Source organism: Schistocerca americana, chromosome 5 (assembly GCF_021461395.2).
Source record: "Schistocerca americana isolate TAMUIC-IGC-003095 chromosome 5, iqSchAmer2.1, whole genome shotgun sequence".
Taxonomy (NCBI): Eukaryota; Metazoa; Arthropoda; class Insecta; order Orthoptera; family Acrididae; genus Schistocerca; species Schistocerca americana.
In genome coordinates, this window is record NC_060123.1 from 411,720,260 (window position 1) to 411,735,355 (window position 15,096).

The following is a 15,096-nucleotide window of genomic DNA, read 5'->3' on the forward strand; positions in this document are numbered from 1 at the left end:
TCAAGAAAATTCGACTAGCTATCCATGGGCCTGACTGTTCGTATCTACGAATTTCCTTCAGCTCAGTTTTTATCCGCGCAGTTGTATAAATATTTTTGAATGAAATTAACCTGTGCGTGACACTCATACGTCCGAGAAACAGCCGCAGCTGTTTGATAGTTTGAAGAAAACCGTTACAGGTAACTCTTATGGGTAGTAAGTTTGTCTAATGAATTACCCGCTGTTTTCATTACATAATTCTTCAGATGACAGAAAATTATTCAGAAAACAAACAGTTATTTACAAGGCAGATAACGACCTCCAGTTTGCAGTACATATCCGAACTGAAATACGTAGGAACTAACACCTAAAATTTTCATTGAAGTAAAGTAAAGTTGTATGGCATGATTCGGATACCCTGAAGGACAGTTCAGCCGCCTGAACTGGAAAGGTGTGCTCTATCTTTTACACCCGTAGGCACCTTTTCTTCATTAAGAGTGAGCATTGTGTGTTCAGTAAATAACACTAAGGTAATGGCATTCAAAAGGAAATTTGCAGCACGGTGCGACATAATACTGGCGGGACGATCAGTGAAACGAATGGCACACTTTCAGCTATTAGGTTGTGTTAATAGTTACGAATATGAAAACGACGCCACTAATAAACTGAATGTTTCATACAGTGACAAGATAAGGAACGGTACGAAGTGATGGCTACCCCAGCACGACAATAAGGAAGCAAATCTTGGGCATTTACTAAGAAAAAAGAAAACAGACGGCTGAAATGAAATTTTTAAGGAAAATTGAAGGATGTACAATCAGAAATCAAATGAAAAACAATATTATAAGAGAACAAAGTACGTATACACTGTGTAAATGAAAAAAATGTAGCAAAGATGCATAAAATGAGAGCAACTTATCAAGAGAATGAGGTTAAAGCTCAGGTAAACAAACTAACATGAAAGAGCGGCTTAGGATATCCGATGGACAAATAGCGTCAGTGAAGAAGGATCAGACTGTAAACCTACTCCGTGAATTGAATAAGAAGAGGCAGAAGTAATTTTGTAAAATTTTACCAGACCCACTCCTATCAGTCCATGTATGTACTACGTGATTACAAGAAAGTTACCAGAGGAAATTTCAGGACATAGTGTTCAAAGAACAAAACATATCTCTGTGTACATGTGATGCTTTTATCACCATTTGACATGCAGTGTTAAGTAATTGATGAATGTGACGAATTTACTTTCGTAAGGTCCTGTGACTCTTCAATTTCTTATAAAACCTGCCTTATCTCTTTGGCTAAAAACACAGTTCTTGCGAATATATTCGGCCTTCTTGTTGGTTGTGTTCCCGTAAGTCGTGTAATTCACAAAATTTCCCAACTTTCAACAACATTGCACTTACGAAGGATATTTCCTTCCTTGTACCGCCTATTGCAGTCGTCCTGATCATGAATAAGCTTTCAACTGAAGGATAGCTTGAAACCTAACATACTTGTCACAGTCATCAACAGAGTGTCAAAAGGTTCTATTTAATTAATGAATGCCATTTCCAGGTTTGGTATATGTAACTCCCGAAGTTCGAACATGTAACACACTCAAAAACGTTCTGTTATTAGGGCCACTGTCTTCATTTACGTCTCTTTTCTCCTAAAGACACGACTTATGTGTACAATTTTTCTAACGGAGATGCGTGCTATAAAGGTTTTTTTTTGGGGGGGGGGGGGGCAATAGTGCGCCGATGCATGCTGAAACACTGGAATGAAAGTATTGGATGTTTATCGCCGCAGTAAACGCTATCCCATGCAGTTCCTGTTTCGATTATCATCGGAAGGTCGCTTTCTCTGTCCCTTCGGCTGTGTCGGGGTGGTCACGTATTTGGTTTGTGTTGTAAAAATGCGTGAAGTATCTTCGAATCGAAAAGCGATCACGAACAAATTGTGCAAAATGGCATTAAAAGTTTTGTCCGTCCGATGTTCATGATTAGCGTTACAAGGTTCCAAAGCTGTGTTTTTCGGCTCTAAGGATAACCTCATGCTGCAGCTGCAGCCTAATAGCTGTCAGTTAAATACGCCAAGATGCAGCAACCTTGTAATCGCGGTGGCGTAGTCTGCAGGAAGAATTCAGTGACGCAGCACGGAGGAATACATTCGCGATTAAAACTGGGTTGTAAATTGTGGCTCTGCTTCACCGTGTGACTCCTTCATTGTAGAAGTTGTGGTTAAATACATGCTTAATCTCCCTGGTGACTACATCGTGTTGCAAGATGGTGCTATCTTTCTGCCATCATAGTATGTGGTCTCCATCACAATTTATCGCACTGTGTTTCGGTGCAGTTCTATTTTTTTGGAACTAGCTGCACAATACTCTAATTATCGTATAGCTTTGTGTGTTGCGTTGAACAGATAAAAGTTGAACTCAAGGCTGATGTGCTCAAATGATAGCAGCTTTTAATTTTTATTTGAAGTATTACCACTTGAAAATTAGGTGGAGAGCATTTCTGTGTTTCGTCACTTTAAACAAGCAGTCTCTCAGGAGATCAGCGGGTATCCTTAGCACTGATTAGTAATACACTGGTCTTGGTCACCAATATACTTTCTTATTCATAACTTCATTTCGTGTTTCTGGATGACCCCGTCATCAGAACTGTGGTATGAAAGATCCGATGCAAGACAAGATATTAACAGACATACACTAAAAAACCCAGTGAAGCTCAGAAACGTACCAGTCAAAGTCAATGCACAATACGCTGTCGCCTGTAAAACAAGTACATGTATTATTTAACTTCCATACTATGCTGTACATAAATGTTTTATTAATAAAATACCCACATTACACGAAGGCTGCAGATACTATATTCGAAGCTGCTAGATTGTGAAACAGCGTAGTACATAAATTCCTTCCAAAACGTTAAAACAATGTTAGATGGCAGGTCAAAATGACAAACAACTCAATAAACATGAATCTTAAAATGTAGGAGGAAAGCAGCGTGGACACTTAATGTGTGTACAAGGCAGCAGTGCCAGCGATGCCCTGTTACCAGGTAATGCTTGCAGCATCGACATCGGTCATTACAATTTCTCCACAAAAATAATTATAGTTGAAAATTCCTCTCTACAAGGCCATAGCTGCAGTACTTCAGCCTGCTGTGACTAAACCCACAAATATTGTACATGTTCACTACGCCAGTTTCAATGAAAAATGTAAATAACAGTACGTTCGAGTTACATTGTCTGCACACAATAGTGCATACCAGTCAAAATTTCAACCAATCTGCAGAGACGTTTTTTTAACGATTTCACTGTCATATACTGTTGTTTCAATAGTTGTTTGAATTTGGGGTATTGAACAGCCCCTTCTTCGCTATATGTGTGGGTTTAATCATAGCATCCTGAAGCATTGCAAATACGGCTTTTTTTGGTAAGAAGTTTTAACTACAATTACTGACAGTCTGTGCAGTGTAACTGTAATGGGCGATATCGATGTTACAAACATTACCAGTTACCAGGGCATAACTGGTTGTGCTGCCTTGTAAGCACACTTGAACTGTCTGCTCTCCTTTCCTTCCACAGTTTAAGGCTCATATTTATTGAGCTGTTTGTAATTTTGATGTGCCACTTAAAACTGCTTTTAACGTTTTGGATAAAATTTATGTACGGAGCTGTTTCGACTTGAGTCACTTCTTATGTTCAGAATGTAGCAGCTTGGAATGTAATAACTGCAGCCTTGTTCAAGGTTGCACACCTTTTATAAACAGCATAGCATGTATGTTAAAAAAAGGCAAATACTTTGAAACAAGTGTTGTATAAGTTTGCGATTGTCATAGGCGTACTGCCGCTAAGGCCACCTACTGGCAAAACTGTTTACATTGTGCCACTTCGAACTGGTTGTGTCAGTTTGGATACTGACGGTGTTTCGGAGTGGAGTAGGAGGACACAGAGGACGACACGAACTTTCTCAGCTTACTACATTGTTGCAATGTACGTATATACCTCTCCACAGCGTGATCTGTATTGTGTGTTTATACCACAGGTTTGATGATGGGATTATTCCGAAACGCGTAATGAGATGATAAATCAAATAAAAATGTATTGGTGACTAAGACGAGTGTACTGCCATTCGTTGTTCAATGTCTTCGCATTCCTCTGAGGCGCTTGAGAAGTCACAGTGCACACAGCACTTTTCGTACTGCATATATCTGTCCGTGACTAATATCAGCCCTTCAAGTGCTGTTAGCGTATAGTGTAACTTGAATCATAAATCAATACCGCTCCCACGAATTGCGACAGACGAGGGCGGGAGGATTTCACATGCCTATGATGTCGACTGAGATTACAGAGTGCGGTATGAATCTTCGTATTCCAAATAAAACACCGATTTTTGTCGACTCTCCGAAATCCGATAATAGTTTCGTATAAATATTTAGAACCAATGATATACCTGTTTCTCACGTTAAACCGATCTCTGTTGTCAGCGGAAATTGGTGTTATAATACGTAACTGTCATGTCCGGCTGACGGGGACTGAACTAAGAGAACCTAATTACAAATTCGTAAACCTTTTTAGATACGTTTAACGACATGTGCAATATAAGGGGCATCCAAGTTATGTTGTGTATTTTAATAATAAAATTTATCTTTTTATCAATATGAGTCATACTTGCCCCATAATATTTTGTGTGTGTGTGTGTGTGTGTGTGTGTGTGTGTGTGTGTGTGTGTGTGGGCGTGTGTGTGTGTGTGTGTGTGTGTGTGTGTTACTGAGTGAGTGTGTGCGCATGTTTTTGGTGGAGACCACAATACCGAGCGCCCAATAGTATGTTTTTTTCATGCGTACGGCGGCATAAGACTTTTTTTCCCTCGGACAGTTCGCCAATGGAGCAGGAAAGGGTGTTGGTGAGAGGAAAGGAACCTAAGCCTTCGAAATGCACACTACAAAGGCTCGCTATTTACATGATTGTATGAGAGATTGAGACCCAGTTGAGAATGAAGAGCTGCACGGACGTAGTGTCATTAAAGACATAGTCAATGATACTCGAAACATAGGCTTATTTTACAACATGACGCTGTTCCGAAACAACAGATATAATCAACGCGGGTAGACTCTCGTCGCCAAAACTTCAAACATGAAGCTGGCTGAGATAGGTGCAGTGTGTTCATTCGGGGATAGTTATTTCTATAAACGGAATTTCGGACATGCAGGATATCTTACTTAGAAAAGACGTTAATTAATTCCCGACAGAAAACCGCGGGAAGCAGAGGTCGTCCCTCCTTCGAAGCTTCACTAAGCGTTGCAGGCTAAGCAACTACAGGCCTATAGTTACACTACTTTCTTAACTCCCATGCAGTAGGTGTATGACTAGTCTTGAACTACAAATGCATGCCATATTGCTGCTACTTACCTCAAGTAATACACTACAGATATTTACAATACTATATACAAAGATAAACTTGCAGAACAGAAATATACATCTACAGTTTTAATCAGATATGTATTGATTATTTTTATCGCTTTGTGTTCTTTGGTTTATAGCAGAGGTATTTAAAGTTAGTTTATCTCATTTCATCTTAGATACATACACGAGTCTTCTTTAAAGTCTTTCTTAAAATAAGACTTTTAGAAACCCTTTATTTTTTACAGGGATATTTAAAATTGTCTTTCAGTTCAGAATTTTTCTTAACGCCCATCCCATGAAACGTAGTGTTTGTCAGTTCACGAAAAGGCTTCCCAATACCTGAGTAAAGTTAAATTGACGACCTATTACATTTTTTTATCAAACCGCATCAACGGATATTTTCTACGACTTTACAGAAATCAGTGTGAAAATTGAATTTTTTCTTATTAAACACATATTAATGCACCAATTTACTGTCTAAGAGGGGTATAAACGGGTTCTGCGGTGTAGTCTCTAATTTGTGAGTGAATTCACATACTAATGGTTTACACGAAGTTATTTAACCACTGATTGTCGTTAAAATGGTAATAAATAGAAAAGTGCATCTACATTGCCTAAGTATACAGGAAATTGTAACGAACGAGACATAATTACAAAATGGCGTAAGTTGAAGCAAAATATTAACAATACGACACAGAAATTATATTTGCAAATATCGGACAAGAATGTCAAGCTACGTATGTGGAATACTTGGCGTTTCTTTTAATATGTCCATGCAGGTTTCATACGCCAAACAAGTGACTTTCTTCATTCTAACGGTTATATCTCCCAAATAAGTTAAAAGAATAATTTAGGTAGCGAGGATAGAAAAAGTTGTGAATAAGCGGAACACAAACTAATGAAAATTCAGTCGTTTTTGACGTTCAGCACATATGAATTGAATTACAATTTTCGCTTTGCCTCAACTTTTTTTATCCTCTTGTTTAAAAAGTTTCGTTTTGAGTTAATTGACTTACCAGTTTTAACCATATGTTTGTTATTAGAAGCTGATTCTTCTCATCCTATTAACATGCAATGAGAAGAAAATGTGCTTATGTTAGTTTACAATTGTTACAATGCAAACACCAAAACCATACGCATAGACCTTGTGAGAGAAATGTCTGTGAATTTCAATTTGAAAAACTTCCAGAGTTTAAGACCATCTCTCACAAGCTCGACAACACTGAAGCATTGAGACTTGGCAACAAAAATTAATTTCTATTGCCAAGCCTGCATTACCAGCCTCCAAATTTTTTGTTGTTGCAAATATTGTTTTCGTAAGTGGACAGGGAAACAAATCTTTCACGTGGAAGCTCAGCGTCGATCAAAAATTTTGTATAAACATATTAAAAAACTTGTAGGCCAGTTTTAAAAATCGTTCGGCCAATAGCACAGATAGCCACATATGCACACGAAACTAAATTTTGTCTTGTTTGCAAATGAAACATAAGTTTTCAGCTTTTGTTCATTTTGAAAAAAGAGAGGCTGTTAAGGAATTGTTCAATTTTCATGAATGTTCGAGGAGTAATATCGGAGATCGTGACTGTTGCCATTTACGGTAGCTCTGAAAGGATTTAACAGTAGCATAAGCTTTAACGTTTATTGCTTCGCTTAGACAGGAAATATAGGATTTAGTTTGTTCACAATTTAACTAAGTTGTACCATCTAGTTTCGTGAGTAATAGAGGCTTATCGCATACATCCCTATACCAACACAGAACTTACCAAATTTAACCAAGCGTTTGTGGTAAGGATTTGGTTCTTTTCATCCTGTAGAGGAAAATTATTATATCGTTAAAGTTATATTGAAAAATGCAAAAAGAGAAAAGTTCTTTTCTCCACGATGGCAGACAGATGTCTGCTGAAGTACTCTAAACAGCAAAAATTACAGCATTATTTCCAAAAATTAATTTATTTATAATTTTCTGATATTTAACTCGAGTACTCTTTCAGACTAGTTTTAGACAATATGTCTTAAGTAACATGGATATATCAATACAAAATATATACAACTGATTCATCTGGTAACCAGTGCAGTTTCGTTGTCTGTCGAAAGACCACGAGAGCGACGCATTTAAGAACACAGATCTTCTATTCACTGTCAAAAATTCAGTTGTAAAACATGAAAACATCGTAACACATTTAAATTACAGCACTAATGTGCTAAATCAGTTATTTGTAATACTATGAAATAAATCATATTATGGAATTGAGAAGAACACATGATAAAAGAAAAACTAAATATTTCGGGTATACTCGATACAAAACGTAATAAGTGCTGTTGTACAATTGGCTACGAAAAGATACACAAGCGAATTTAATCAAAGCAAAGTATAATATTTTGGGCATCAAAATAATAAGTACAAATCACACAGCGTGACTTGCAGAAAGTGGGATTAGTTTTGGGACTGGGGAAACAGACACTCACCACGTCGATGATCTGCATGAGGGTCAAACCAAAACTTAGCTGTAGTGGATCGGACTCATTGGCGACGGGCCGCTCCAGGACGTTGTAGTGGTCCAGCAGGGTGTGCAGCAATCGTTTCTCGTGGGGCCCCTGGAGTGACTCTGGAAATAAACAAGCAAGGCGCCGAATTAGCCCCAAGTCGTCTGGGAAAGAGACCAAATAGATCGAAACAGCAGCGCGTCTCAATATCGCTGATGGCGTATACAAAAATGTCTTTGATTAAAAGAATCACAGCTGTGGTGGACCACCTTGCAAAAATATTTCACAGCCTGCCAAACGAAGCAAAAGATGCAATTCTGAGACACAGACGAAGTGGTTAAAATTAGTTAACAACGGAAAGCAAGGTGCTATATCGACTCTTTGCTCAGTAACTAAATATCGGTGGTAGTATTAGAATTTTTGCAATACACTGACGTTGTTAAGGGTTCTGTTTACAAGTATCAGGTGCCAGAAGATGGTGCACATAAATAGAAACCAGCAGCACATGTCAGTAAAGTTTATACAGCAGCTGATGGGGTACAAACATTTCTGTCTTCAATGATCTGCTGTGTGCCCACATCAGAACATTTATAGGCAGTATTAGGAATAATATAATTATACTAACGTAAACGTTAACTGGGAGAAGTTTGGTGAATATAGATGAAAACGTAGCGAATAGGGAAATGTAAGTTCCGGAAAGTTAGAAAAGAATGTGTCACTGTCACATTTCAGTACACTACAGCTGATTATTCTTCTTAACTATCTGATTTTCTGTCATCTGTACTCTTTCTTTTTAAGTCTCTTTCTTACTCTGGAGTCCTCAAAAGTGATCTCAGTACATCTTTCTACTTTGGCCATCTGCCGACAATCCAAGATGGTCATGGGTTTAATCATGTTACTCCCTGGCCGAATGCCTAATTTATCCATTATTTTAGTTCTGCTAATCATACCAACATTGAAACATACACACATCAAAAAAAGTTTTAAGTCGCCTCGGTTACAAGAGTTCCGTAACCTCTACAGAAAATTGGAATAGAAATCAATATAAACATCATTTTCGCCCCTTTTATTGCTCATGAAAACCACACATTGCATGTTGTACCACCATACAGCGAGAGCTTCAGAGGTGGTGGTCCAGATTGCTGTACACACCGGTACCTCTAATACCCAATAGCACTTCCTCTTGCATTGATGCATGCCTGTATTCGTCGTGGCATACCATCCGCAAGTTCATTAAGGCACTGTTGGACCAGATTGTCCCACTCTTCAACGGCGATTCGGCGTAGATCCCTCAGAGTGGTTGGTGGATCACGTCATCCATAAACAACCCTTTTCAATCATTCCCAGGCATGTTCGGCATAGCTCATGTTTGGAGAACATGCTGGCCACTCTAGTCGAGCGATGTCGCTACCCTGAAGGAAGTTATTCACAAGATGTGCACGATGGGGGCGCGAAATGTCGTCCATGAAGACGAATGCCTCGCCAATATGTTGCCGATATGGTTGCACTATCGGTCGGAGGATGGCATTCACGTATCGTACAGCCATTACAGCACCTTCCATGGCCACCAGCGGCGTAAGTCGGCCCCACATAATGTCACCAAAGAAAAAAGGGGAACCTCGCTGGACAGTGTGTCTAAGGCGTTCAGCCTGACCGGGTTGCCTCCAGACACGACTGGTTGAAGGCATATGCGGCACTCACCGGTGAAGAAACGTGATGCCAATCCTGAGCGGTCTGTTCGCAATGTTTTTGCTCCCATCTGTACCGCGCTGCGTGGTATCGTGTTGCAAAGATGGACCTCGGGAGTGAAGTTGCGCATCATGAAACCTATTGCGTGCAGCTTGAGTCGTAACACGGCGTCCGGTAGCTGCACGAAAAGCATTATTTAACTTGATGGCGTTGCTTTCAGGGTTCCTCCGAGACATAATCCGTAGGAAGCGGTCATCCACTGCAGTAGTAGCCGTTGGGCGGCCTCAGCGAGGCAGTTACTGTCTCTCTGTATCTCCTCCGACTCCGAAAAACATCACTTTGGTTCGCTCCGAGGTGCCTGGACACTTCCCTTGTTGAGACTCCTTCCTGGCACAAAGTAACAATGCGGACGCGATCGAACCGCGATATTGGCCTTCTAGGCATAGTTGAACTACAGACAACACGAGCCGTGTACCTTCTTCCTGGTGAAATGACTGGAAATGATCGGCTGTCGGACCCCCTCCATCTAATAGGCGCTGCTCATGCATGGTTGTTTACATCTTTGGGCGGATTTAGTGACGCCTCTGAACAGTCAAGGGCTGAGTCTGTGATACAATATGCACAGTCAACGTCTATCTTCAGGAGTTCTGGGAACCAGGGCGACGCGAAACGTTTTTTGATGTGTGTAATATTTCATCCATTATCTTTGTTTTCAGAATTTTCCACGCAACCGCTTTTCATACCCGCTGCCGTACACAACTGTCGAAACATTCGTTATGGTTTTGAATGAGGCCATGTAGACATTTACCAGATAATATACTGGCTTTATTGCTTCCATAACAATGGCGGACATTGTATGCCCATGACTATATTCCTTATCCGCTTCCACAACGAGCTCTCCCCGTTCACCATGTACTAGTCTGTGCAAGTTTTGTGGTACCAGGTTGCGCAAGCCATTTTACTAATTTTCTGCACACCCACCAAATTTTCTTCTCAATGTTAGTCCCTAATTGTACCATGGTAACACACAAACAGAAAGTGAAAATTCATTACGTTAGAAAAAACAACATTAATAAAAGATAATGTAAAAAAAACGTGAATCTGTCAACCAAAACATCTTACGTGTCGGGTACGATCCCATCCACTGCTTAAATTTTAAGGAGGTATCATCAACAGTGGCATCTTAAAACTTTCGGTAGGAAATGTCACCCTAGCTCTTCCGACGGCCTTGGCAGAAGAGGGCGGAGGAGCGGACAGAGGTGGCAGCGGTCTTCTTTCCGTTGGGATAGGAAACTTTCACTAAATGGAGGAAGAACCAGCAATGATCAACGGCATGAGGATGTAGAGGGCAATCCAAGCCACTGCAATGAAGACAAGTAATGTGTGTCCATAGGACATGTAGCCTGTAACTGATGAAAGTGTCTTGATGATTTCTCTACTGCCAAAAGATGCCGGATTGGTCTCCCATTCGGATATCCGGGACGGGACTGGCAAAGGGGAGGTGGCCATGAGAAATAAATGATATGACAAACGAAGGAGTGTCATTCTACAACACGGCACAGGGAATGTCAGAGCTCTGAATGTGGAAGCTACAAAACCTGGAAAAGGGAAATGAAAAGGCTCGATCTAATTATAGTGAATGCCGGTGAAATGAAATGGAAAGAAGAATTTATGGTCAAATGAGTACTGGTTCACATCAACAGCAGAAAATATTGCAACGGGAGTGAGATTCGTCATAATCAGGGACCCAAGGCAGATGGTGAGTTGTTTTGAACAGTTCAGTGACAGAATTATTATCTGCCCTCTTCTGCCAAGGCCGTCGGCAGAACTAGGGTGACATCTCCTACCGGAAGAATACAGAACAAGCCGACCCCAAAAACAATTGTTCTTGTATGAGATATATGATTATAAGGCCTATGCAGAAGAAGATATAGATGTCGATCACAATTTAGTAATGATGAACAACCAATGTGTAAAGAAGTGCAATACTGAACTGCTGAAAAGGATGTGCGTGCGAAGTTCTCTAGCCTACACATCGAAGAATTAATGTTGGAAATGAAACAAAGGATCAAGAGTGGGACTAAATTTGAGGGTGAAATGAAATCAGTCATAAGGTTCACTGAAAATGAAGCAGAATTGCGGGACTGAAGAGAAAGAACTGTCTCAGAATATGGTTGAGAGCCGAAGAAAAACGAAAGTAATGAGGAGCAGCAAAATTGTGATTATCGATAAAGTTAACTTCCGAATTTGGAACCACGAAGTTGACGGCATTAAATAATTCTGTTACCTTTGAAGCCAAAGCAGAAACGACTGAAGAAACAAGCAGGACATAAAAACTAGGTTATGACAGATAGCGAGGGCACGAAAAGTCTACTGTTGTCACACATAGGCTTTAATGTGAGGAAGAAATTTCTCAGAATGTATGTTTGAAGCACAGAATTTCGTGGTGGTGAAACGTGGACTGTGTGAAAACCGGAAACGAAGAGAACTGAAGCGCCTGAGACGTGATGCTACAGAAGAATGTTGAAAATTAGATGGACGGTTAGGAAATGAGGTCTTCCGCAGAATCGGCGAAGAAAGGAACATACGGCCAACACTAGAAGGATAAAGGGACAGGATGATAGGAGATGTGTGAAAACAGAAGAAAATAATTTCCTTGGTGCTAGAGGGAGATGTAGAGGGTAAAAAGTGTAAGGAAAGACAGGGATTTAAATGCATCCAACAAGTAATTGCGAGCTTAAAGTGCAAGTGCTGCCCTGAAATCAAGAGTTTGAAACAAGAGAGGAATTCTTTGTGGGCCACATCGAACCAACCAGAAGAGTGATACTGTGGTAATGGACACCACGTATGCGGTTCAGCTGAAGAGGAAAAAGATCAAATCGCAGTTGTTGGACACACGTGAATGAAAGGAAGGTAACTGTGAAGAAACCTTGGGTAACAGAAGAAACACTTCAACTGTTTATCGAAACAAAGAAGTGTAGAAATGTTATGTAAAAGCGGAAATACAACTGTGTAAGTCACTTAGGAATGAAATAAACAGTAAGTATAAAGAGCCTAAAGGGAAGCGGTTGCAGGCGAGGTGGTGAAATAGAAACAGAAATGGTCATAGAAAGGATAGATTCAGGAACAGAAAGGTCAAAACAATCTCCGGCGTAATGCAACGACAAACAGGGGGAGCAGCAATCTGCGGCTGTTTGCTGATGATGCTGTGGTGTAAGGGAAAGTGTCGTCGTTGAGAGACTGTAGGAGGATACAAGATGACACAGAAAACATTTCTAGATAGTTTGATAAATAGCAGTATGCTCTAAATACAGAAAAATGTGAATTAATGCCGATGAGAACGAAAAACAATCCCGTGCTACGATAATACGGCATAAGTGGTGTAACGCTTCACACAATCACGTCGATAAATTATCTAGGCAAAATGTTGCAATGCGATATGAAATAGAACGAGCATGTAGGGATGGCTGTAGAGAAGGCTTTGGTATATTGGGAGAATACCTCGTGTACAAGAATACCTCGTATACAATATGTGCGACCCATTCTTGAGTACTGCTCGAGTATATGGTATCCCCACCAGGTCGGATTAAAGGAAGACATCGAAGCAAGTCAGAGGCGGGCTGCTAGATTTGTTACCAGTAGCTTCGATCAACACGCAAGTTTTATGGAGACCCTTCGTGAAATCAAGTGGGAATCTCTGGAAGGAAGGCTACATATTTTTGGCGAAACACTACTGAGAAAATGTCGAGAACGGCATTTGAAGCTGACGGCCGAACGATTCTACTGCCGACAACGTACATTCAGCGTAACGGCCACGAAGATCAGATACTAGAAATTGGGGCCCGTACGGATGCGCATAGACAGTTGTTTTTTCCTCGCTCTATTTGCAGGTGGGGCAGGATAAGAAATGAGTAGAGGTACAAGGTACTCTCCGCCACGCACCATACGATGTCTTGCGAAGTATGAATGTAGATGTAGATGGAACGCTTCAGTCAAGATTGCAAGAGGATTTACACTGTTAAAAGTAGTGGAAAGAACTGACTGGTAGAAAGAGTTCATTTATAGGCCTCTACGAGGGGAAGGAACTATCTGATGACGGAATTGAAGGCGAATTGTAAGTCGATGTGAAAGATAATAGGGGATACAATATTAGAATCGAGCTTAACAAAGCTCTGGAAGATTTGCCATCAAATAAGGCGAAAAGCATAGACAACAAAAACGTTTAAATTCATTAAACTTTGTTTGTGACGTTTTTCCTTGGAACCGCCTGCTATGTTACAGAATACACCACTCTTTTCATTGACGGCAAATGCGTTGTGTAAAAATTTCGGGTTTGTACTTCGCAAATACATTTCAGAATCTCCACTTATCTTTTAATGTCACAGTCTTCTACTTAAATTACAAGCATTTGCACAGTGGTTTAGCAGCCTCAATGCCGTAACAAATATTACCATTAGCAGCACTGTTGGTGTCCATGCCTCTTGCAAATTGATGGAGAGTTAAATCATATGAGGTGTTGGACTCTACAGTAGCCGTGCCCTCAACAATAAGACTGAAATCTCCATTTAATATTATCTCGTTCCGAATAGAAATTACAAACATTAATAATGCGCTCAATTGTTTTATAAATTAGTGAAAATCACCAGGCGTAGCTCAGTGTTTTGTGAATATAACTATGAACTTTTTCTGCTTCTTTGTCATTAACTTCAAAAGCAGCTCACTTACAAATTTATGGCTGCCAATGTATTTAGATTTTTATTCCTTCATAATATAAGTGGCAACCCACCATCAGTTACGGTTTTCGGTGTGGTCCGTGCTCCTTGAATACGTATACATCTTAACATAAATTCGTAATACTACGTGGCCACAGCGAAACGAAACAGAACTACACAATTCACGCTTAGTAACTACAGCCAGGCGGCCATGCTGCCACACAAGAGCGATTTATCGCATACGTCTCATCAAATTGCTTGGGAATTGCGGAAGATCGATCGCTGCTGCCTGCAGTGCACTTCGATCTTTGTTAACGTATTAGAATAACGGGTCAATTATTTATCAGCTTCTAATCAGCTTGGAATCCAGGTAGCAACATTCAGATGAAACAAGGAAGAAAATCAATCAAGAACAAAATGCCTAAAAAACGAGATACATAACATTTATTCACTGTGAGTGCGATCTCTAGAATAAATTACGGCGGCACTACCAGACGAAGTACTGTCTGTTCTTTTCTAAAGAGCCACAGCGCGGCGACTGTCGATAGTCGCTGTTCCAGTAAAACTCGTAAGATGTGTATCTCATCGGAACGACATTCACTTGCTTCCGATCGCTACCAACTTTAGCTCTGATAGTATCCGTAAGTGCATATTTACATTTTATTTGAGTAACCAGTTTCAGCGCTACATTACGTATGGTTCAGGCCCCCTGACAGACGTGTAGGAAGAATTCCACTTCTGTTCCAATCAAAACAGGGGCCAGCATTCAGTGACTGGTATGTGTAGATCGTAACACAGCGATCCCGTCTTTCATGATTTGCCGGTCGGTAGTTGTCCC

The 15,096-nt window shown here is 40.3% G+C and overlaps 1 protein-coding gene across 1 annotated transcript in view; it reads right to left on the reverse strand.

Moving 5' to 3' along the window:
- The window catches only part of LOC124616405 (acetylcholine receptor subunit alpha-type acr-16-like), a 333,255-nt gene extending 324,471 nt beyond the window's left edge, over positions 1-8,784 (reverse strand). Inside the window, exons 1-3 of the mRNA XM_047144709.1 lie at positions 8,757-8,784; positions 7,840-7,979; positions 6,390-6,434 (exon numbers count right to left, since the gene is read on the reverse strand). Of these exons, the coding sequence (XP_047000665.1) occupies positions 6,390-6,434; positions 7,840-7,979; positions 8,757-8,784 (213 nt within the window). The remainder of the gene's footprint in view (positions 1-6,389; positions 6,435-7,839; positions 7,980-8,756) is intronic.
- Positions 8,785-15,096: the final 6,312 nt, after the last annotated feature.